Source organism: Moschus berezovskii, chromosome 4, assembly GCF_049115385.1.
Source record: "Moschus berezovskii isolate FMDL1 chromosome 4, NW_MosBer_1.0, whole genome shotgun sequence".
NCBI classification, from domain to species: Eukaryota; Metazoa; Chordata; class Mammalia; order Artiodactyla; family Moschidae; genus Moschus; species Moschus berezovskii.
This window is the reverse complement of record NC_142463.1, coordinates 26,981,055-27,006,555: the sequence shown is the minus strand read 5'-3', so window position 1 is coordinate 27,006,555 and position 25,501 is coordinate 26,981,055. Positions and strand designations below refer to the sequence as shown.

The 25,501-nt window shown below is 37.9% G+C and overlaps 1 protein-coding gene across 6 annotated transcripts in view; it reads right to left on the bottom strand.

Moving 5' to 3' along the window:
- ZFYVE9 (zinc finger FYVE-type containing 9) overlaps positions 1-25,501 on the bottom strand; it is a 189,735-nt gene that overhangs the window by 102,663 nt on the left and 61,571 nt on the right. For 5 of the 6 annotated variants that reach the window (XM_088835290.1, XM_088835292.1, XM_088835293.1 and 2 more), the window contains exons 1-2: positions 15,956-16,061; positions 2,352-2,457 (exon numbers count right to left, since the gene is read on the bottom strand). In XM_088835290.1, coding sequence (XP_088691416.1) covers positions 2,352-2,421 — 70 coding nt within the window. In that variant the 5' untranslated portion in view covers positions 2,422-2,457; positions 15,956-16,061. Of the gene's footprint in view, positions 1-2,351; positions 2,458-15,955; positions 16,062-25,501 lie in introns of those variants that run through there. The other variant, XM_088835291.1, reaches the window with a different exon arrangement.

Sequence of the window (25,501 nt, the reverse complement as noted above, 5' to 3'; positions counted from 1 at the left end):
CTCAATATGTCAGCAAACTTGGAAAACTCAGCAGTGGCCACAGTACTGGAAAAGGTCAGTTTTCATTCCAATCCCAAAGAACAGCAATGTCAAAGAACGTTCAAACTACCGTACAATTGCACTCATTTCACATACTAGAAATAGAAAGGTAATGCTCCAAATTCTTTAAGGTAGGCTTCAGTAGTATGTGAATCAAGAAATTCCAGATGTACAGCTGTACCAGAGTTCAAATGGCCAACATCCACTGGATCACAGAGAAAGCAAGGGAATTCCAAACAAACATAATTCTGCTTCATTGACTACACTAAAGTCTTTGACTGTGTGGAATACAACAAACTATAGAAAATTCTTAAAGAGATGGGAATACCAGACCACCTTACCTGCCTCCTGAGATGCCTGGATGCAGGTCAAGAAGCAGAAGTTAATTCAGATACAGAACAATGGACTGGTTCAAAATCGAGAAAAGAGTATGTCAAGTCTGTACATCATCACCCTGCTTATTTAACGTCTATGCAGAGCACATCATGCAAAATGCCAGGCTAAATGAATCACAAGCTGGAATCAAGATTCCTAAGAGAAATATCAATAACCTCAGATATGCAAATGATATCACTCTAACGACAAGAAAGTGAAGAGGAACTAAAGAGCCTCTCGATAAGGGTGAAAGAGAAGAGTGAAAAAGCTGCCTTAAAACTCAACATTCAAAAAACTAAGATCACAGCATCCAGTCCCATCATTTTATGGCAAATAGATGGGGAAAAAATAGAAACAGGGGCAGATTTTATTTTCCTGGGTTCTAAAATCACTGCAGCCACAGTGCAGTGCAGCCACAAAAAAGACACTTGTTCCTTGGAAGAAAAGCTATGACAAACCTAGACAGCGTTTAAAACCTAAAAAGCAGAGACACAACTTTGCCGAGAAAGGTACAGATAGAGCTATGGTTTTTCCAGTAGTTGTGTATGGATGTGAAAGTTGGACCATAAAGAAGGCTGATCACTGAAGAATTGATGCTTTTGAATTGTGATGCTGGAGAAGACTCTCAAAAGTCCCTTGGACAGCAAGGAAATAAAACCAGTCAATCCTAAAGGAAATCAACCTTGAATATTCACTGACACCAAAGCTGAAGCTCCAATACTTTGGCTACCTGATGCAAAGAGCCAACTCATTGGAAAAGATCCTGATGCTAAGAAAGACTTAGGGCAAGAGGAGAATGGGGTGACAGAGGATGAGATGGTTGGATGGCATCACCGACATATTGGACATGAATTTGAGGAAATTCTGGGAGACAGTGAAGGACAGGGAAGCCTGGCATGCTACAGTCCATGGGGTCATAAAGAGCTGGACACGACTGAATGACTAAACAGCAACAACTGAGATTTTTAAAAAACAGTTCAAAACAGGACTTCCCTGATGGTACAGTAGATGGGAGACTGCTTGCCAAAGGAGGGAGCATGAATTCAATTCCTGGTCCAGGAGTATTCCACATGCTGCAGAGAGACTGGGCCCATGCACCATAACAACAGAGCCTGCATGCTGAAACTACTGAAGCTCACATGCATAAAGCCTGTGCTCCTCAACAAGAGAAGCCACTGTGGTGAAGAGTAGCCTCTGTTCGCCGCAACTAAAGAAAGCCCCCACACAGCAATGAAGACCCAGAGCAACCAAAAATTAAAAAAAAAGAAAAAGTTCAAAACAAATGATCAGCATAGTTGCAAAAAATCTGGCTTCTGAAATCATTCTCCTTTTAAAGGAGTTGTTTTTGGTAAGCAAACTCTATATTTCAACTAAAGCGACAATTTTTACTGACTCAACAGGAATATTCTGCAAATCAACTATATAGAAAATATTCTACTAGAACCTACAGAAGTTGCAAAGAGACCGAGGTAAAGAACTATAATTTCATTAATGAGAGTCAGTGGTATTCTAGAGACAGTATTCACATGATTAAGTGTAACATTTGTGTAGATGACAAAAAACTATGATACAAGCAGGGAAGAAACCAGAGAAGAGAGTGAGAAGATACTTGTATAAATGATCCAAACTGAAAGGACAATACACTTTCCACTTCATATTTATAAAGCCCAACTACATATATCTAATAAAATCCCAAAATAATAGGTTTCAAATTTACATGAATCAGGAGTTAGCGTAAGGTTATGGGTTAGTTTAGTATCTGGCACATAGTTAGGGCTAAAAAAATGTTAGTTCTTCCTCTGAATATTAATATATAATACTATCATTAATAAGGCACTGGACCCAACCTTCTCTGTTTTAGTACTGGATCCTCTTATAATCCCACATTTTCTATATCATAAATACATTCAAATAATGTCACCAAACTAAATTCTCACCTTCGTTTTGTTCAAATTCATCTAACACCTTGTCCAGGTTGTAAGCTTCTGCTTGGAAGTAATTCTCCATCGGTGAGAAAACACCACTCGAGAGACTTATTTAAATCTAGAAAAAAGATCAAATTTTATTATACTCCCAATTATGAAAATATAATTTACAGATATTACAACTGATAAAACAGAAATACAAAGAATCATAACAGACTACTATGAATAAGTATATTCTAATAAATTGGACAACTCAGAATAAATGAATAAAGTCCTAGCCACATACATCCTACCAATACTAAATCATAAAAAATAGAAAATATGAAAAAACCAATTACTAATAAGGTGATTGATTACATCACTATTTAAAAACCACCCCATAATATACTCTGTGATGCCAAACTATACTACAAAGCTACAGTTATTATAACAGTATAAGTGAAAGTGAAGTCACTCAGCCGTGTCCGACTCTTTGCGACCCCATGGACTGTAGCCTACCAGACTTCTCAGTCCATGGGATTCTCCAGGCAAGAATACTGGAGTGGGTTGCCATTATAACAGTATAGTACTCACACAAAAACAGACACATAGATCAATGGAACAGAACACAGAACTACGAAAAAAACCCACCCTTGTATGGGCAATTAACCTATAACAAAGGGAATGGGGAAAAGACAGCTCTTGAATAAATGTTGGGAAAACTGGACAGTTACATGCAAAAGAATCAAACTGGACTACTTTCTCATACCATATACAAAAATAAACTCAAAACAGATAAAAATACTTCAATATAAGACCTGAAACCATAAAACTAAAAGAAAACATAGGTAATATACTCTTTGACATCAGTCTTAACAATATTCCTTTGGATATGGCTCTTTAGCCAAGAGAAACAAAAGTGAAAATAAACAAATGGAACTACATCAAAGTAAAAAGACTTTGCCTAGCAAAAGAAACTATCAACAAAACAAAAAGGCTGCCTATTGAATGGGAGAAGATCTGGCAAATGATATATCCACCAAGGGGTAAATATCTAAAATATACAAAGAACTCATATAACTCAACATCAAAAAAATAAACAACCACATTTAAAAGTGGGCAGAGGATCTGAAAAGATATTTTTCCAAAGAAGACATAAGATGGCCAACAGGTACATGAAAAAATGCTCAACATCACCAATAACCAGGGAAATGCAAATCAAAACCACAAAAATATCATCACACCTGTCAGAATGGCTATCATCAAAAAAGAAAACAAATAATAAGTGTTGGTGAGAATGTGGAGAAGAGAGAATCCTTGTGTACTATTGGTGGAAATGCAAACTGATACAGATACTACAGAAAGTATGAAAGCTCCTTAAGAAATTAAAAGTATAATCACCATATAATCCAGTAATTTCATTGCTGGGTATACATCCAAAGAAAATTAAATTGCTAGCTGGAAGAGAGTCTGCACCTCCATGTTCACTGCAGCATTATTTACAATAGCTAAGACACAGAAACAATCAGATCAACATATTTACAGTGCATCTACTACATGCAGGGTGCTGGGATCAAATGAAGTCTCAGATACGATCCCTAACATCAAGAATCTTATCATTTACTTAATGATAAACTGCTAAATGAGAAAATTTAAATAGTAATCAAAATGATTTTAATAACAACACAGTGCAAGAAACTAAATGATTAATCTGTCAAAATTAACAGGTGAGTATTACAGAGTAAGTACTATAAAGGTTCAAGAAATGGACCAGCTGATCAGTCTAGATGGTCAAGGCAGGCATTATTTATGGATCTGAGCTGGGTCTGGAAGGATGGATAAAATTGTAATAGTCTTCCACATGGAAAGATGCACAAGTGAAATTTCACACAGGGAGAGACATACTAGGAATGGACAATTATTGAGGAATCAGTGAAATTGGAACAAGGATTTATTTACATGGGTAACAGCAGGACACACCTGTAGTGATAGGCATTATATTATGGAAGCCCTGGAATGTAAATTTGAGAAAGGTATTGTTTATACTTTAAGCAACAGTAAGAATTACAGCATAATGGACAAGAATATAAACTCTAGGACTAGACCGTCCAACTTCTAATCCTAGTTTCCAATTCACTTACTAACTACTTGACCTTAGGGAAGTTATTCAATTTGTGCCTGCGTGCACGCTCAGTTGTTCAGTTGTGTCCGACTCTTTTTGATCCCGTAGACTGTAGCCTGTCAGCCTCCACTATCCATGGAATTTCCAAGGCAAAAATACTGGAGTGGGTTGCCATATCCTTCTCCAGGGGATCTGTCCGACCCAAGGATTGAAACCACATCTCCTGCGTCTTCTGCAGTGGGAGGCCAATTCTTTACCACTGAGCCACCTGGGAAGTCCAGTATTCAAATTACCTGTGACTTAATTTTCATCTGCAAAACTGAGTAATAACAGTACATACCTAAAGATAAAATAAATTAACATCAGTTCAGTTCAGTTCAGTCGCTGAGTCATGTCCAACTCTTTGCGACCCCATGAATCACAGCACGCCAGGCCTCCCTGTCCATCACCAACTCCCGGAGTTCATTCAAACTCATGTCCATCGAGTCAGTGATGCCATCCAGGCATCTCATTCTCCATCGTCCCCTTCTCCTCCCACCCCCAACCTTTCCCAGCATCAGAGTCTTTTCCAGTGAGTCAACTCGTCGCATGAGGTGGCCAAAGTATTGCAGTTTCAGCTTTAGCATCAGTCCTTCCAATGAACACCCAGGATCGATCTCCTTTAGAATGGACTGGTTGGATCTCCTTGCAGTCCAAGGGAATCTCAAGAGTCTTCTCCAGCACCACAGTTCAAAAGCATCAATTCTTCGGTGCTCAGCTTTCTTCACAGTTCAACTCTCACATCCATACATGACCATGGGAAAAACCATAGCCTTGACTAGATGGACCTTGGTTGGCAAAGTAATGTCTCTGCTTTTTAATATACTATCTAGGTTGGTCATAACTTATCTTCCAAGGAGTAAGCGTCTTTTAATTTCATGGCTGCAATCAGCATCCGCAGTGATTTTGGAGCCCCAAAAAATAAAGTCTGACACTGTTTCCACTGTTACCCCATCTATTTCCCATGAAGTGATGGGACCAGATGCCATGATCTTTGTTTTCTGAATGCTGAGCTTCAAGCCAACCTTTTCACTCTCCTCTTTCACTTTCACATAGATAACACATTTAAAATACTGTCTCACACATGATAAATGCTTTATTTAAGTTTTTAAGCCTTGGAGTTGATCCTTTTATTATAAAATAAATAATCTAGCAACAGTGATTACATGGGCTAATATTCAGCCCTATCCTCCCTTCCACTAATATTTATTGAGCACCTATTATGTGCAGACACTATGCTTTGTGCTGGAATACTACTTGAATATATATTTCTTCAATGTCTCATGTTCCTTTTCTCTTTGAGACCTTTTATCTGTCTCCAATACACACACTTCTTGCCAAAATAGTGGGCCAAAAAGTTTTATCAGTTTTTCCCCCTAAGGTGGCTCTAGTAGCACTTAGTTGTCTTTAACTTCATTTAAAACAATTTTGTTAAACTGTGACAGCTCTCATATCAGAGTGCACTTTAAAAAAAAAAAACATCAAATTGGTGAATTTTTGTGTAGACATTCTAACATTGAAGATGGAAGGAAAAAAGTAAAATTTTTGGCATACTATGCTTTATTATTTCAAGAAAGATAAAAACACAACTGAAATGCAACAAAAGATTTGTGCAGTATACGGAGAAGGCGCTATGACTGATCAATCATATCAGAAGTGGTCGGTGAAGTTCTGGGCTGGAGCTTTCTCACTGGAGCTTTCTCGCTGGATGGTGCACCACGGTTGGGTAGATCAGTTGAAGTTGATGTCAATCAAAACGAGGCATTAACTGAGAACAATAAATGTTAACACCACACAGGAGATAAACCAACATATTCAATATATCCAAATAAAGCCTTGAAAATCATTTGCACCAGCTTGGTAATGTGAATCACTTTAATGTTTGGGTTCCACATAAGGTAAATGAAAATTTTCTTGACTGTACTTCTGTGTGTGATTCTCTACTTAAAACATAAAACGTTATGGGTTTAAAACAAATTATGATGGGTGATGAAAAGTAAATACTGTACAATAATATGGAATGGAAGAGATCATGGGGCAAATGGACCACTAACTACACCAAAGATGGTTTTCATCCAAAGAAAGTGATATTGTGTATATAGTGGGATTGGAAGGGAATCTTCTACTCCTTCCAGAAACCAAACAATGAATTCCAACAAGTACTGTTCCCATTTGGACCAAATGAAAGTGGTACTAAATGAAAAACATCCAGAATTAGTCAACAGAAAACACATAATCTTCCATCAGGACAATGTAAGAGTGAATGCTTCTTGGATGACTAGGCAAAAACAAGGAGCAAGGACACTTGTTCCTTGGGAGAAAAGCTATGACAAACCTAGACATCAATATTAAAAAGCAGAGACCTCACTTTGCCAACAAAGGTCTGTATAGTCACAGTCATGGTTTTTCCAGTAGTCACATATGGATGTGAGAGTTGAACCATAAAGAAGGCTGAGCGTTGAAGAATTGATGCTTTTGAAATGTGGTGTTGGAGAAGACTCTTGAAAGTCCCTTGGACTGCAAGGAGATCAAACCAGTCAATCCTAAGGAAATCAATCCTGAATATTCACTGGAACGACTGATGCTGAAGCTAAAGCTCCAATACTTTGGCCACCTGATGCAAAGAGCCAACTCATTAGAAAAGAACCTGATGCTGTGAAAGATTGAAGGCAAGAGGAGAAGGGGACAACAGAGGACAAGATGGTTGGATGGCATCATCAACTCAATGGGCAGGTGTTTAAGCAAGATCTGGGAGGTGATGAAGGACAGGGAAGCCTGGTATGCTGCAGTCCATGGGGTCACAAAGAGTGGACATGACTGAGCAACTGAACAACAAGGCAAAAACTGTTACAGCTTGGCTGGGAAGTTCTGATTCACCTGCTGTATTCACCAGATATTGCACCTTTGAATTTCTATTTATTTCTGTCTTTATAAAACTTTCTTAATGGAAAAAATTGTAATTCCCCAGAAGACTGTAAAAGGCACCTGGAACAGTTCTTTACTCAAAGAGATAAAGTTTTGAGAAGATGGAATTATGAAGTTGCCAGAAAAACAGCAAAGGGTAGTAGAACTAAACAGTGAATATGTTACTCAATAAATTTCCTGGTGAAAATGTAAAATGTGTCTTCTATTTTTACTTAAAACCTGAAGGAACTTTTTGGCCAACTCTACATCTTTAGTTCTTAGCTCAAATACCACTTTCACAAGAAGTTTTCCCTGAATCCCTAGAAAAGGTGATCTCTCCTTATAATCTCTCAAAGTACCCTTACCTTTCCCTTTATAATAATTGTCAGTCTTATTATAGATATACATTGGTGTGATTATTTGATTAATGTCAGTCTCTCCCACCACACCAGAGATACCACAAGGCACCCACTAAACTGCAGTCAAATGCTCCATCCCTGAGCTATAACCCCAAGACACCCACTAGACAGTGTTCACCATGTGACTGTCACAGAACCTAATGTGGCACCTATTTCATAAACACCTGTGAAATAAATAAATGAACAGTATAAACAGCCATTCAAGAAATTGTATTGAACTCCAATTATAACTACTGATTCAGGCAAGCATCAAAAACGGATGCCTAAAACCTTTAGGTAAACAGTGGGGAAGAAAATTTTCACTATGCCTCAAAATATCATTCTATAGATGATTTATGTCCCAAGGGAAAAAAATGGACATTTACAGTGAAAAGATGCAATAATCACTCCCTTAACGAAATGAACAAGTTTAGCATCACCAACCGGAGAAGGCAATGGCAAGCCACTCCAGTACTCTTGCCTAGAAAATCCCATGGATGGAGGAGCCTGGTAGGCTGCAGTCATGTGGAGTCGCTAAGAGTCGGACACGACTGAGCAACTTCACTTTCACTTTTCACTTTCACACATTGGAGAAGGAAATGGCAACCCACTCCAGTGTTCTTGCCTGGAGAATCCCAGGGACAGGGAAGCCTGGTGGGCTTCTGTCTATGGGGTCACACAGAGTCGGACACGACTGAAGTGACTTAGCAGCAGCAGTAGCAGCAGCAGCATCACCAACAGTTTAACAAGCTGACAATATGCATCTCCTGATGTGATACGATAAATTTAAAACATTTACCTACAAGGTATTCTATCTCAAATTGTTTAATATGAATCGAATCATGAAAAATTAGACAAATGTAGAATGTGAGGCATTCTAAGACAACTGTCCTGAATTCTTAAAAAAATTCAGTGTATTCAATTCTGAGTTGAGACAGACTAAAGAAATGAAATAACCAAACGTTATGCATGAATACTAACTGGATCAAGGAAATATACATATAAAATACACAGCAAAAAAAATGACACGTAAGGGATAATCAGGGGAATTTGGACTATACATTAGTGATACAATGAATAATAATCATTTTCCTGGATGTGATAAGTATTTAAATTTTGTAGGAGAATGTCTTTACTCTTAGAAGACACGTACTGTATCTATTTGGGGAAGAAGTGTTATGCTTTTGCAACTAACTTTCAAATAATTCAGGAAAAAAAATATGTGAATGTCAGTGCGAGTGAGTGGCGAGTGAGGGGGAGAGGAGGAAAGTGCTCAAGGAAGAGGCAAAACAGTAGAAATCGATGAACCTGGTGATAGATATTTCTGTACTACTCTTTCACTGTATATTCTTTACTATACTATTCTTTCAACTTTTCTACAGGCTTGAAATTTTTCAATAGAAAAGGAAAAAAGTGTACTAAGCTTGTAGTGGAAAACATTCCTTTATACTTTGAAAACAGAAATTCTAGATAAAACACATTATTTTTAAAGAGTTTATACAGTGAAATTCAAAACCAAGAAAGAGAAATATGCCATTTTAACAAAGAAGAGATCAAGCCACAGCAATGAGTGAGAACTGAAGGGAGGCAGTCACAGGGGTTACAAAACTAGACAGCAACCTTCAGACCCAGGATTTGAAAGCTAGAAAGTAGGATGGGAACCATTGGCTGTAAACTTCTAGAAGTTTCTGCATTACAGAGGGCCAGACTGGGCTCTCCGCATAAAGCCAGGAGCTGAAGGAAAAAGTCCCCAAGTGGCCCCAAGACTCAGCTATGGTGCCCAATGGAAAAAAGTGCCAATAAAATCAACCTTCAGAAATTAGAATTAGTAGCCTGCCCCTCCCTCAGGATTGGTAATGATACTAAGTTTTCCCATTCATGAACATAACATGGTTTATCTCTATCCTTGCTCAGTTCTTCTCTTCCTGTGACTTGTAATAATGTTTTTAATTTTAAGAAGTCATTAAATATGTGGCAGTGGAGAGAGAAGAATTCACATGACTATAAAGGAGAAGCACAAGGGAGATACCTGTGGTGACAGAATCATGCTGTATCTGAAATTGCAATGGTGGTTACAGAAATCTGCCTGTGATAAATGGGATAGAACTATATACACTCATGAATATGCACACAGCAGCATTATTCATAAAAGCAAAAGGATAGAAACAACCAAAATATCTATCAACTGATGAAAGGACAAATAAAATACTAATTTCCTGGATTTTATATTTTCTCCAGTTGCATTAGATGTAACAAATGAGAAAAACTGTAATTGAAGGATACACAAAAACTATACTATTTTTGCAATGTCCTGTGAATTTATAGTTACTTTAAAATAAAAGGTTGAAAAAATAAAAATAAAGGGGAAAATTATTAATAATTCAATAAACAGGGAGCAGATGAAGAGGGCATCTGTGTATGGGGGGAGTCAGAGCCCAAGTGTGGCAAAGCAGATGTCCTTACATAGGGGTGGCCCAGCATAACGTGTCACAGCCCCAGGAAGGAAGGAAACTGCCTGTGCAGCACAGCCCAGCGTGGGTTGTTAAGAGTCCCAGAGAGGTAAGGAAGGCGTCCACATGAAGGGGATGGTGTAGCAGAGAGACAGCACAGTGGGTAAGATGGCTTCACATGCAGGAAGGGTGAGGAGGAGATATAAGAGGGCAGTCCAGGGTGGCAGGTCACAGCCTGAGCAGGACTAGAAGGACCAAAGGGAGAAGACAGTGATAGGGCACTGACTACATGCAGAGGGATGGATCAGATAAGTGATGATATAAAGGGTAACAGGAAGAAGGTTTCTCGCTGGTGGAGAAGGGGTTAAAATAGGGGAAAACTGAGAACTAGAAAGAACACTGCAATGCAAATGTGGAAAAAGAGAAAAACCGAAAGAACCCTGCAGTGTTGGTTTGGAATCCAAGTTGTCAGTTTGAGCTCATGGATTTCAATAAGCATACTTATAGTAAAAAGTAAACACAGTTTTTGTATTCAATAAACATATTTCTGGCAATAAACACAGATCTAAGTGTGTGTGTGTACACATATATTCAAAGAACCTTGGAGCAGCAGATCCCCACCTCCACTCCATGTAGCAATGAGCATACCTAGCACCAGATTTTATTTATAAATATTGTTATTCACTAAAAAGAGCAAGGGCTCCACAGAAAAATGCCTGATTCTAAAGCTGAAGTAGAAAACTATAAGAACTTTGATGAGGATGGAGAGAAACATGAACCCTCACATGTAGCTGGGAAGAAAGTAAAATGGTGTGGCAACTTTGGAAAATAGTTTGGCAGTTCCTCAAAAAGTTAAAAGGAATTAAGCACATGGCATAGCTATTCCATTCTTAGGCTTATTCCCAAGAGAAATGAAAACATACATTCACACAAAACCTTATCTGTGAATGCTCAGAACAACATTATTCATAACACCAAGAGGTGAAAATGATCCAAAGATCTATTAATTGATAAATGGACAAATAAAATGTGGTATTATATATTAACAAAATATAATAGTGTATGATAATTTAAATGGATAAAGTATTGCTATATGCTATAACATAGATGAAGCTTGAAAATATCATGGTAACTGAAAGAAGCAGACACAAAAACCTACAGATTACATCATTCCATTTATATGAAATGTCCAAAATAGGCACAGAAACAAAAAGTAAATTAGTGGGTTGCCAGCAGCTGGGAGGAATTGGAGGGAAATGGGAGTAACTGTTAACAGATACAAGATTTCTTTTTGGAGTGACGAAAATGTTCTGGAATTAGTGGTGATGACTTCAAGACTCTGCAAATATATAGAAACTACTGAACTATATATTTTAAAAGAGTGAATTTTATGGTATGGTATGTGAATTACATTTCAATTAAACAAAAAAGAAAAAGGAAGTGTCCAAAAATGATGGGGACATATCAAAGGACACAGAAATCAGCTTGAAGGAGCTTCCACTGACCTAACCAGAGACATTCTAAACATCAAAGTAAACAATGGTAGCAACAGATTATAACCATTGGATAAAAAAAGAAAGCCATGAGTCTTTACAACATAAATGAATGAATACCAAATGTAATGAGAAATGGGGTACTTATATAGTTTCAATATTCCTCTCCACAGAAATACTAATCACAAAAAAAAAGGACTCACTTCAGAGGCAAATCTTGGCAGATGTCACCTTACATGAGTGATCAGAGTGAATGAATATCATCAGTAATAGGACAAACTTCATGCTCCCTGACAGATCGCAATAAAAAGGATACAGCAATGTCCACACTAGGGGAGGTTGGGAGATGATTTGGGGGGTGGGGTAGGGCAACATGCGGTATATGGGAACTCCCTGTACTTTCTGCTCAATTTTTCTCTGAACCTAAAACTTCTATAAAAAAAATAAAGCTTACTGAAGAGAGATCAAGGAAGTGGAGCAGGAGAACAGTGGAACTCCCTTTCCTCCAAAAACACATCAAAAATACATCTCCATGTGGAATCATCTCATTGAACACTGGAGACTGGCAGAAAGACTGGCAGAAAGACTCTTGTACAACCAAGGCTATAGGAAACATCCACATGCAATCAGGAAGGAAAGGAAGAAAAGTGATCAGGTTGGTGCCTATGCGCTTGGGAGGGGACTCAGAAGAGGAGGGGGATTTCACGGGTGGAAACCTCCCTGGGGAGTGAGCCACTGAAGTCACACACTGGGAGCCACAGCCCAGGGGTTCGATGCCAGGAAGCCAAGTCCCCTTTGCTGGTTGAAGGGCTGGTGGTACTAACAGAAGGGCTGTGGGAAGCACACGGGGAGCATGCACACCCTTGCTTACTCCCAAAACAGGGTTGGGAGGTCAGATTGAAACTGCATGAAACACTGGCTGGCTTCCCAACTAAATGAAACATGTGATCCCAAACTCAGTACTCTTCACCAAAAAGGACATTATTTGCACATCTGGCAAAACGAGAAAGGTCTGACAACTGGATGGTGGTAATGCATCAAAGTTCATTCCCTAATTTGATGGCTGTGCTGTAGTTATGTACAAAATCCTTTTTTGAAGGGAACAGTTTCAAACATGGTAGGGGATGCAGCTAACAACTTACTCTCGAATGGTTCAAAGAAAAAAATTCTCTGTACTAGCAAATTTTCTATAAACCTGAGATAGTTTTTTTTTTTTAATTTAAATGCACTAAAACTATCATATTTTAAATTTCCAGGGTACTTTCTTTTTCTGATCCTTTTTATGACATCTTGATCTTACTTCATGGATATAATTCTTTTCTTACTTCTTTAATATAATTACCTACAATTTGGTTCAACTTTTTTTCTTTTTCCTAAACCTGTTTCCAATACTATCGCCTCCAAGTTCCTGTTTTGTGTTTTGATCTCTCTTTCACATTGGATGCTTTCCTCAAATGCCTCACATTGAACAAATGAAGTACCAAAAGCCAACTGGAAGCTCTGCATGTGTGTCTTCTCAGCTGGAAGGCTTCCACTGCATGGTGATTGGGGGGGAACAAAGCTATTTCATTGGGAGACCTCCAAATGTCAGTATATCTAGGTCTTTTCTTTGGACTCCCGAGAAGAGTCATATAATCTCCTATAAGGGGGTGTAGAGATGTAATACCAAGTAATCACCGTCTGAAAGAAGAACAGAAGATGGGAAGGGTCTCTCTTTAATATATAGGATTTCCCTTTATCCTCCTGCTTTTACTTTGGAGCTTCATCCTTTGGTCTCTGTTATGTCTCACGTCCCCAAGACTTGACCCTCTTTAGTTTCATTTTCCAAGGAAAACCTGCGATCTTGGAGCAGTCTTTTCATTGTATAAGATTGACCTCTCAGAGAATTTAAATCTTATGTCAGGATTCTTTACCTCCCTTTATGTCCATCTCTTATTCAAAATGGAAGTCACTAAATATCATATATGTACAAATGACCATTAAACAACATGGGTTTGAACCATGTGGGTCTATCTATATATGGATTCTTTCAATGGTAAATATGGTAGTACTACATGATCCACTGTTGGTTGAATCCACAGATGTGGAACCACAGGTATGGAAGAATTGCGTATATAGAGTTGATTATAGGTTATGTGCAGACTTTCCACTGCATGGAGAGTCAGCGCCCCTCAACCACATGTTGTTCAAGGGTCAATGGTACATCTCAAAGAGGAATATGATTATTTAATTCAGTACAGTTTCTTCCTGAGGATCTCTTCTTTTTTATTCTATTGACCAGAGACCTTTTAGACACTGTCTTAATACCAATCTTAAGGGTCTAACTTTTACAGCACTTATCTGACTGCTCCTCGGGTGTCTCCTTCACTGTTACTTCCTCTATGTCATATACTAATTACAATGAACATGTATGCATTCATGCATAAAACATTCCTGAGCATCTACTATGTATCAGACATTGTTTTAATCATTAGGTTACAATGACAATAAGGCAATGTCCTTGACCTAATAGTACCCAATGTTTCATAGAAGATGGATATGTAGACTTAAAATCTGAAATACTGTGACATATACTAATTGATATTAATATATGCCCTGGGTACTATGGAGCCAAAGAAGATGGGAATCCAAATCAGACTACAGCAGGGGTATACTATTTGGGGTAGGATGGGCTACTATAAGAAATACTCCAATAATTTATTATTGCTGACTAATTATTATTTATTATTATTGATGGTCTTTGCAGTGGGTTGAAAACTTCCTAAAGAGGAGATGCCTGAAAAATAAGATGTTGCCAAATGAACGCAGACAGAAGCACTCTCTTCTCACACTCATATGTGAGAAAGCTAGGGGACAAGAAATACCTAGCCAATTCCAAGTCCAGAAGTTTTGGTGAGGAAAGTACTACTGCTAGGTGCCTTAAGAACTCAGTCTGCCACACACTGTCAGACCCATGCCTCTATCCTTGAAGCTCACAGGGAAAATCAGGGCACTCAGCCAGAGCACACAACACTCCAATAGTGAATGGCATAATCAGTCTCTGAAACTAATCTCACCCACATACCTTCCCTTTCCACCACCATGTTCTACACATTAAATAATCATAAGACTTGAAAGAAAACAAAGAAGATTCCTAGTCAGAAAGAATGTCAATGATTAAGAAGTCTTGCTCTACCAGAATTAATAAAATACTTCCAATTTTCTGCTGGAAATGACTGCTCTTCAGAACTAGTCTAAACATACAAAATAAAATAATGTAATTAAATCTGCATTTCTGATTCCTTATCCTAAAGTAAGATTTAACTATTTAACACTTGTGCAATTGACTAAGAAATATTCGTAACATTAATTGGGTAGATATAAGGAAAGTTATGACCAACCTAGATAGCACATTAGAAAGCCGAGACATTACTTTGCCAACCAAGGTCCGTCTAGTCAAGGCTATGGTTTTTCCCGAGGTCATGTATGGATGTGAGAGTTGGACTGTGAAGAAAGCTGATCACCAAAGAATTGATGCTTTTGAACTGTGGTGCTGGAGAAGACTCTTGAGAGTCCCTTGGACTGCAAGGAGATCCAACCAGTCCATTCTAAAGGAGATCAATCCTGGGTGTTCATTGGAAGGACTGATGCTAAAGCTGAAACTCCAATACTTTGGACGAGTTGACTTGCTGGAAAAGAGTCTGATGCTAGGAAGAATTGGGGGTGGGAGGAGATGGGGACAACAGAGAATGAGATGGGTGGATGGCATCACCGACTCGATGGACATGAGTTTGAGTGTACTCCGGGAGTTGGTGATGGACAGGGAGGCCTGGCGTGCTGTGATTCATGGGGTCGCAAAGAGTCGGACACGACTGAGTGACTGAACTGAACTGAACTGATACCAATTAATTGGGTAGATTGTCTCTTAATAATATTGCTCAAGTCCATGCTCTTTGTCATGCTGAAATTACCTTTCTATGCCCAAGGTAGAAGTTGACTCTAAAAGGAAGAAACCAAGCACTGGTAGAGAAATGAGCATTTTGATGTAATTCAATAGGAATTTTAAAACATCCTCTTTTACCTGGACTTAAGCCAAATCTTTTTGTAAAAAAAGCAATATTCCTGATTTAATAAGAGGCAGTGTCATAAGTGAAGCAATTAGAATATATATTCATGAGCATTAGTTTCTATAAAGCTCTTTGTTTTCTCAAGTTCAAGCTCTCAAAAGAAATAAGATCACTAGATTTCTTACCTTTTTTCCCTTACACATGTGACAAGGAACGGACGTCTATGTGTTTACTCATGATGCTTGCTGCACTACCAGCCAGTCCTGCTGTTTCAGTATGCTCTGTTTGATCCTAAGAAAAAACACATTGCTCATTATATCTGCTAAAGCAATAAGCCCCAATTTTCTTCATATCAATCTATCATAGCTAGACAAATAAAAGCTATTCCAATTATATTTTCAGATTCAAAGACCTGGCCAGCATGGAATGCAGCAGCAGACACATCATATTGTCTAAAAAGGTCCAAAGTTAAATGTTTCAATGAATAGTTAAGAATTTCCACACACTTCTTATTTTCAATGAGTAATACAAAGTGAAAGATCAAAGGCAGGTACTTTCTATCCAATGACTATGGTAATTAATAAAAACACTACTTATTTATATTTCAATAGGCCTTCCATGAACCCAAAGCTAACAAAACTGTTGCTTCACAAGAGAGTCCTCTGTTAGTGATTTTTTTCCTGTACATACAGAATTCTTAAACTGAGATCAAAAGATTTCTGTTAAGATATTTTGATGCCAAACAACTGTTTCTCCTCCAAATGGAGTCCCTTATGATTTTAGCCCTTCTCTGCTGCTTAGAAGCAATGGATTGAGCAGTTGAAACTAATCAGAATAAAACTAAGTATCTCATATTATCTATATAAAATATATAACCTATGATCAAAACAGTTTCAAAATAGAAGAGTATCCTAGACATGATCTAGTAAACATCACTTAAATTTAAAGCTATCTGGCAATAAAAGAAATTCTTCTGATATTATTACAAATGTAATTCTACTATATGATGTGAAAATGATGTGCTTACTAAAATAATAAGTATTCTAAAAGGCCAAAGTGTAAGCCTTTGCCTCTGTGGATCACAACAAACTGTGGAAAATTCTTAAAGAGATGGGAATACCAGACCACCTGACCTGCCTCCTGAGAAATTTGTACGCAGGTCAAGAAGCAACAGTTAGAACAGACTGGGTTCAAACTGGGAAAGGAGTACGTCACGGCTGTATATTGTCACCCTGCTTATTTAACTTATATGCAGAGTACATCATGAGAAATGCTGGACTGGATGAAGCATAAGCTGGAATCAAGATTGCTGGGAGAAATATCAATAACCTCAGATATGCAGATGACAACACCACCCTTATGGCAGAAAATGAAGAAGAACTAAAGAGTCTCTTGATGGAAGTGAAAGAGGAGAGTGAAAAAGTTGGCTTAAAACTCAACATTCAGAAAGCTAACATCATGGCATTCGGTCTGATCACTCCATGGCAAATAGATGGGGAAACATGGAAACAGTGAGAGATTTTACTTTTTTGGCTTCCAAAATCACTGCAGATGGTGACTGCAGCCATGAAATTAAAAGATGCTTGTTCCTTGAAAGGAAAGCTATGTCCAACCTGAATAGCATATTAAAAAGCAGAGACACTACTTTGCCAACAAAGATCCTAGCCAACAAAGTCCAGTCAAGGATATGGTTTTTCCAGTGGTCATGTATGGATGTGAGAGTTGGACTATTAAGAAAGCTGAGCGCCGAAGAATTGATGCTTTTGAATTGTGGTGTTGGAGTAGACTCTTGGAGAGTCCCTTGGACTGCAAGGAGATCCAACCAGTCCATCCTAAAGGAAGTCCTAAATGTGCATTGGAAGGAATGATGCTGAGGCTGAAACTCCAATACTTTGGCCACCTAATGTGAAGAACTGACTCATTGGAAAAGACCCTGATGCTGGGAAAGATTGAAGGCGGGAGGAAAAGGGGATGACAGAGGATGAGATGGTTTGATGGCATCACCAACTCAATGGACATGAGTTTGAGTAAGCTCTGGGAGCTGGTGATAGACAGGGAAGCCTGGCATGCTGTAGTCCATGGAGTCGCAAAGAGTCGGACATGACTGAGCGACTGAACTGAACTGATTTTAAAAGGCCAGGAATTCAAGGTTCCAGAGAACACTTTTAAAAAGTGGAATGAAAATCACTGATGAAAGATTTTACTGTCTTGAGAACTTGGAAAAATATATATATGCTATATATTCTAAATGAGAAGAGCTACTGATGCTAAGAAGCAACTTCCATCTATCAATAAAAGACAAAATCATACCAGAAGTATGTAAGGGCTGTATAGGATAGAAGTTCCAAGGTCAAAATGAGAATGAGGCCAAAGTAATACTTCTAATAACTAGCTAAAATTTAAAAAAAAAGAAATATCTAAATTCAAAGTCAAATTCTGAGTATGTGTGTCTATTTTAACGTGTGAGGCAAGTCCAATAATATGATGTAACTGTCTCAAATATCATAGGTTTTCCTTCTGGATCCCTCTGACCTTCTAGGCTCAGATGGTAAAATCTCAAGCCTGGTTAAATTCGACTATCTACCTATTCCATACATTCCCCTAAGCAGCTTAAACAAGGCTAAAGAAAAACCCACGTGAGATAGTGACTCCTCTCAACTTCACATTTATGACTTCACACTACATTTTCCTTAGTTAATCTACTTTCAACCCTATATCTCATCTTCACCTTTCTGATATGCCCCAAATCCTTCAGTTGAAAGCTTTCACAATTCAATTCTACCAGAAGATAAACGTCTAGTCTCCTGCAGGACAAGAAGGAAAGTTACTAGACTACAAAAGATAAGGTGGAATACCTGCAAAATCAACCACTCCTAGCACAGACTTCCAACCAATCCTGTTTTCAACACTACACCTCACCTAAGCCTTTAGAGACCCCTAAAGCCTCCACATCACAAGACTGTCTAAGGTTCTATGGTGGTACTCACTTGCTTCTCATCACAGCTCCCTCGGCAGGTAATTTATAGTCTTGACTTTAAAACCTTTTTTTTTTCTCTTTTTTATAGCTTATTTTTACATTTATTTTATTTTTTAATTTAAAAATTTACATAATTTTTAAAGCCTACTTTTGATTTATAGTTATTACAAAATGTCAGCTATATTCTCCATGTTGCGCAATACATCCTTGAGCCTATCTTACACTCAATAGTATGTGTTAATACCTCCCACTTCCTGACCTCTACATTGCCCCTGTCTCTCTTCCCCTGGGCACCACAAGTTTACTCTGTGTTTCTTTTTTTGTTATATTTGCTAATTTGCTATATTTCTTAGATTCTACATATAAGTGGTAACCTATAGTATTTTTCTCCGACTTATTTCATTTAGCATAACATCCTCCAAGTGCATCCATGTTGCTGTAAATGGCAAGATTTCATTCCTTTTTATGGCTGAGCAGTATGCCAATGTACATCTATACCACATGTTCTTTATGCATTTATCTACTGATGTACACTTAGGTTGTTTTACATCTTGGCAATTGTAAATAACACTGCTATGAACATTGGGGTACATGTATCTTTTTGAAATAGTGTTTTTGTCTTTTTCATACATATAATTTAAGAGTGGAACTGCTGAGTCATATGGAAATTCTATCTTTAGTTCTTTGAGAAAACTCCATACTGTTTTCACAGTGGCTGTACCGATTAACATTCACACCAACAGTGTAGAAGGGTTCCTTCTCCTTCACAGCCTCTCCAACACATATTATTTGTGTCTTTTCAATAACAGTCATTCTGACAAACCTATGATTTTTTGAGAGTTGATAATATTATCGGACTTGCATCACAGGTTAAGACACACATACTCAGAATGTGAGGTTATGATATCACATTATGGTTTTTATTTGCATTTCCTGATGATTAATGATGTTGAGCATCTTTTCATGTGCCTGATGGCCATCTGTATTTCCACTTTGGCTATTCTTCTGCCCATTTTTAAAAGAGGTTGTTTTTATGATGTTGAATTTTATGAGCTGTTTATACTTTTACCCATTCAGTAGGTTGTCTTTTCATTTTGTTGATGGTTTCCCTTGCTGTGTAAAAGCTTTTAATCTTAATTAGATCCTATTTACTTACTTTTGTTTCTTTTACTTTAGGAGATGAATCCAAAAAAATATTGTTGCAATTTATGTCAAAGAATGTTCTGCCTATGCTTACCTCTAGGAATTTTATAATATCCAGTCTTGCATTTAAGTCATTAATCTATTTTAAGTTTACTTTTGTATATGATATTAGAGAATGTTCTAATTTCATTATTTTACATGTAGCTGTCCAATATTCCCAGCATCATTTACTGAAGAGACTGTCTTCTCCACTGTATATTCTTGCCTCCTTTGTCATAGATTAACTGACCGTATGTGCATGGGTTTATTTCTGGGCTTCCCATTTGTTTCATTGATTTATAAGTCTGTTTTTGTGCCAGTTCCTGTTGTTTTGGTTACCATAACTTTGTAGTATAGTCTGAAGTCAGGGAGACTGATTCCACCAGCTCCATTCTTCCTTCTCAAGATTGTTTTGGCTATTTACGTTCTTTTGTGTTTCCATACAATTTTTAAAATTATTTGTTTTAGTTCTGTGAAAAATGCCATCCGTATTTTGATATGGATTGCACTGAAACTATAGATTGCCTTGGGTGGTATGATCACTTTAACGATAGCGATCATTCCAATCCCAGAATATAATATATGTTTCCATCTCTTTATGTTGTCTTCAATTTCTTTCCCCAGTATCTCAGTTTTCCAAGTGCGGGTCTTCTGCCTTCTCAAGGAGGTTTATACCTAGGTATTTAATTCTCTTTGATACAATGCTGAAAGTCAAAGTCGCTCAGTCATGTCTGACTCTTTGCAACACCATGGACTATACAGTCCATGGAATTCTCCAGGCCAGAATACTGGAGTTGGTAGTATTTTCCTTCTCCAGGGGATCTCCCCAACCCAGGGCTTGAACCCAGGTCTCCCACATTGCAGGCAGACTCTTTACCAGCTGAGCCACAAGGGAAGCCCAAGAATACTGGAGTGGGTATGTGATCATTTCCTGAATTTTTCTTTCTGCTATTTTGTTGTTAGTGTACAGAAATGCAACAGATTTCTATGTATTAATTTTATATCTTACAACTTTACTGAATTCATTGATCAGTTCAGTTCAGTCGCTCAGTCATGTCCGACTCTTTGCAACCCCATGAATCACAGCACGCCAGGCCTCCCTGTCCATCACCAACTCCCGGAGTTCACTCAAACTCATGTCCATCGAGTCAGTGATGCCATCCAGCCATCTCATTCTCTGTCGTCCCCTTCTCCTCCTGCCCCCAATCCTTCCCAGCATCAGAGTCTTTTCCAGTGAGTCAACTCATCGCATGAGGTGGCCAAAGTATTGGAGTTTCAGCTTTAGCATCAGTCCTTCCAGTGAACATCCAGGATAAGCTCTAGTAATTTTCTGGTGGTGTTTTTTAGGATATTCTGTGTATAGTATCATGTCATTTGAAAACAGTGACAGTTTCACTTCTTCCTTTCCACTTTCTATTCCTTTTCTTTTTTCGTCTCCGACTGCTATGGGTAGGACTTCCAAACTATGTTGGATAAGAATGGTGAGACTGGGCATCCTTAGTTCCAGATGTTCCTGATCTTAGAGGAAATGGTTTCAGCTTTTTACCATTAAGTATAATATTAACTGTGGATTTGTCAGATATGGCCTGTATCATGTTGAGATATGTTCCTCAAAGCCTGTTTCTGGAGAGTTGTTTTTTTTTTTTTTTTAACATAAATGAACGCTGAATTTCATCTGAAGCTTTTTCTGCATCTATTGAGATAAGCATATGCTTTTTACCCTTCAATTTATTAATGTGGTGTATTACAATGACTGATCTACAGATATGGAAGAATCCCTACGTCATTGGGATAAATCCCATTTGATCACGGTATATGATCATTCTAATGCATTACTGGATTTTATTTTGCCAGTATTTTGTTGAGGATTTTAGGAGTTATATTCAGCATAGTGGTGTTGGTCTGTAATTTTCCTTTTTTATGATACCCTTGTCTGGTTTTGGTACTAGGGTGATGGTGGCCTTATAGAATGAGTTTGCAAGTGTTCTTTCCTCTGCAATTTTCTGGAACAATTTCAGAAGGACAGATATTAGCTTTTCTCTAAATGTTTGATAGAATTCATCTGTGAAGCCTTCTTGTCCTGCACTTTTTGTTTGTTGGGAGTTTTTAAATCACAGTTCCAATTTCAGTACTTGTGACTGGTCTGTTCATATTTTCTAGTTCTTTTTGGTTCAGTATTGGGAGATGGTATCTTCCTACGAATTTGTCCCTTTCTTTCAGGTTGCCCATTTTATTGGCATATAGATGCTTATGATAGTCTCTTACGATCCTTTGTATTTTTTTGTGTGTGTCTGCTGTGGCTTCTCCTTTTTAATTTCTAACTTTATTGATTTGAGCCCTTTCCCTTTTTTTCTTGATGAGTCTAGCTAAAGCTTTATCAATTTTGTCTATCTTTTCAAAGAACCAACTTTTACTTTCCTTGATCTTTTCTGTTTTCTTCATTTCTATTTCATTTACTTCTGCTCTGAACTTTATTCTTTCTTTCCCTTTACTAACTTTTGTTTTGTTTGCTCTTTCTCTAGTTACTTTAGATATATGGTTAGGCTGCTTATTTGATTATACATATCAATAATTAGCTTAAATGTAAATGGATTAAATGTACCAACCAAAAGACATAGACTGGCTGGGCAGATGAAAACATGCGCATGTATGCACTTCTACTTATCACATCACTCTTCTTGACTCTCCTCCCAAACTGTATGTAATTATTTTATACTGTTAGGTTAATCATGTTCCCATTATGGCTTGCAACTGTAATTATCTTTTATTTCTTGTCTGGCTATTGATTGGGAAAACTGATAAACATCTTTATTATTGTGGGAAAAAAACACCATGCGTTTGTATTCTCTTCCCTTCACAATTACTGTATTTGATATCATGTTTTACATCAAATTGATTAGTATAAACTACAATGGCTTACTGTGGATACTGATGATTTTAGATTTTACTACGTTTGTCGTTTAACCTCCCTACTAGTTTCGTGTGTGGATGATACACTACTTTTACTATATGTCTGCCTTTGATGGTGAGTCTTTTCATTTCATAACTTTCTTGTTCCTAGTTGTGGCCTTTTCTTTTTTGCCTAGAGAAGTTGTTTTAACATTTGTTGCAAAACTGGTTTGGTGGTGCTGAACTCTTTTAACTTCTTCTTGTCCATAAAGCTTTTGATCTCTCCTTTAAGCTTTTCCCTTTCACCACTTTGAATACATCCTGCCACTCCCTTCTAGCCTACAGCTTCTGCTGAAACTGATAGACTTATTAGGAGTTTCCTTGTATGTTACTTTTTGCTTTTCCCTTGCTGCTTTTAATATTCTCTCTTTATCTTTAATTTTTTGTCATTTTAATACAATATGTCTTGGTATGTTCCTCTTTGGATTCACCGTATATGAGATTCTATATATACTTAGGTGTCTGTTTTCTTTCCCAAGTTTGGGAAGTTTTCAGCTACTATCTTTCAGGCCCTTTCTCTCTCTCTTCTCCTTCTAGGATCCCTATAATGCAAATATTAGTGCACTGACTTATGGCATCACAGAATGGCTTTTTGGAAGGAACAAAAGAAATTCAGTAAATGCATAGACATACACTATAAAATACAGTATAAAGTGCCTTAAATACAGTTCAATATACACAGAAAAAAGTGTATCTTTTTTATTCTGGATTAAAAAAAGTATCCTTCAATATTCTGTTCAATGTCACCTCCCAATGTGACATTAAAAGTCACTTAATTCTCTACATTCTCACAATATGTTTATATCAATAACACTTTTCACACTACATGGTAATTTCTCTCTTTATAAACATGTTACACCCCACTTAACAATAAGCCACTCAAGAAAGGAAGCCCTTTTTATTCATCCCTTTATACCAATACATCAGCACAGTGCTTGTCATAAAGTAGGTATTAAAAATACATGGCATAATTAATTAAGTATAGCATGGCAAGGATTCCAAATCAGTGGCTCCTAACTGTATCCCCTCCTTCTATTTCTACTACAGCTGCTTAGTTTAGGCTCTCATTAGTTCTCATCCAGATTGGTTTAGCATAGTTTCCAAACTAACATCACTATCTCCTTTTGTCTAGAAAATATATCCTTTCATAGTCTTACCAAAATAACTTTTTAAAAGAAAATCAGGTCACATTATTTTTCTGCTTAAAAATATTTAGATAGCTCTCCATCTCACCTATCTAATGGACATATCTCTGGATGTCACAATGATGGGTCTTCATTTGCTACCATATATACTAGCCTGATTGATTGTACTTTCCTAGCTAACTGAATGGATCTTCTTCCTCCTTTCCCCCAAGAATGAAGTGTAGTTTTTTAGCATGGCAGAGAGATTCCTTCAGAACATGGTCTTTCACTACTTTCCAAAGCTCCAATCATACCAAACTACCAATATTTCTTGTGAGACGCTCTACCAAGCTTCTCTGTCATTGCATGTTCTATACCTATGTTGAACTACTTTTGATTTGCCTAACTTCATTACCAAGGTTCAGTTCACTTCAGCTCAACCTGGGAAGCCTTCCTCGATTCTCTACAACCTGTTTTAGAAGAGTCACCCTATGATCTTGTCATGCATCTCTTTACTAACATCAGCACAGACCAAATTAATTTACGTTGTGAGTAATCCTGTCTGTCTTTCCCATTGAACTGTGAATTCACTGGGAAAACGACTATGTCTTCATTCTCTTTAAGCCAGGGCATTGCACATATGTCTGCATGCTCTGTTGCTCAGTCCTGTCTGGCTCTTTGTGACCTCAGGGACTGCAGCCCACCTCTGTTCTTGAGATTTCCCAGGCAAGAATACTGGGGTGGGTTGCCATTTCCTTCTCCAGGACATCTTCTAGACCCAGGGATCAAACCTGCATCTCTTGCACTGGCAGGCAGATTCTCTACCACTGAGCCACTTGAGAAGCCCATCAGTTCAGTTCAGTTCAGTTGCTCAGTCGTGTCCGACTCTTTGCGACCCCATGAATCACAGCACGCCAGGCCTCCCTGTCCATCACCATCTCCCGGAGTTCACTCAAACTCATGTCCAGAGAGTCGGTGATGCCACCCAGCCATCTCATTCTCTGTCGTCCCTGTCTCCTCCCGCCCCCAACCTTTCCCAGCATCAGAGTCTTTTCCAGTGAGTCAACTCGTCTCATGAGGTGGCCAAAGTATTGCAGTTTCAGCTTTAGCATCAGTCCTTCCAATGAACACTCAGGATTGATCTCCTTTAGAATGGACTGGTTGGATCTCCTTGCAGTCCAAGGGACTCTCAAGAGTCTTCTCCAGCACCAGAGTTCAAAAGCATCAATTGTGTTCCATAAATGTCTCATGAAGAAGTAAATCAAATGAAACTAATAACGTTCATACTTAAGCGATCTCTTCCTAAGAAATAAATATTTATGAATATGTTTGTGTTGGAAGAGAGAGGGCCAATAAGCAAATATAAGAGAGAAACAAAAAACAGAAATTTTCTAGTAGCAGAGAGAAAAGGTGTCAAGGATTTAAATAATTGGGAAATGCTATTGTTAGTATATAAACATAGGCCCTTTGACATAACAATTACCCTTCTAGACATTTAT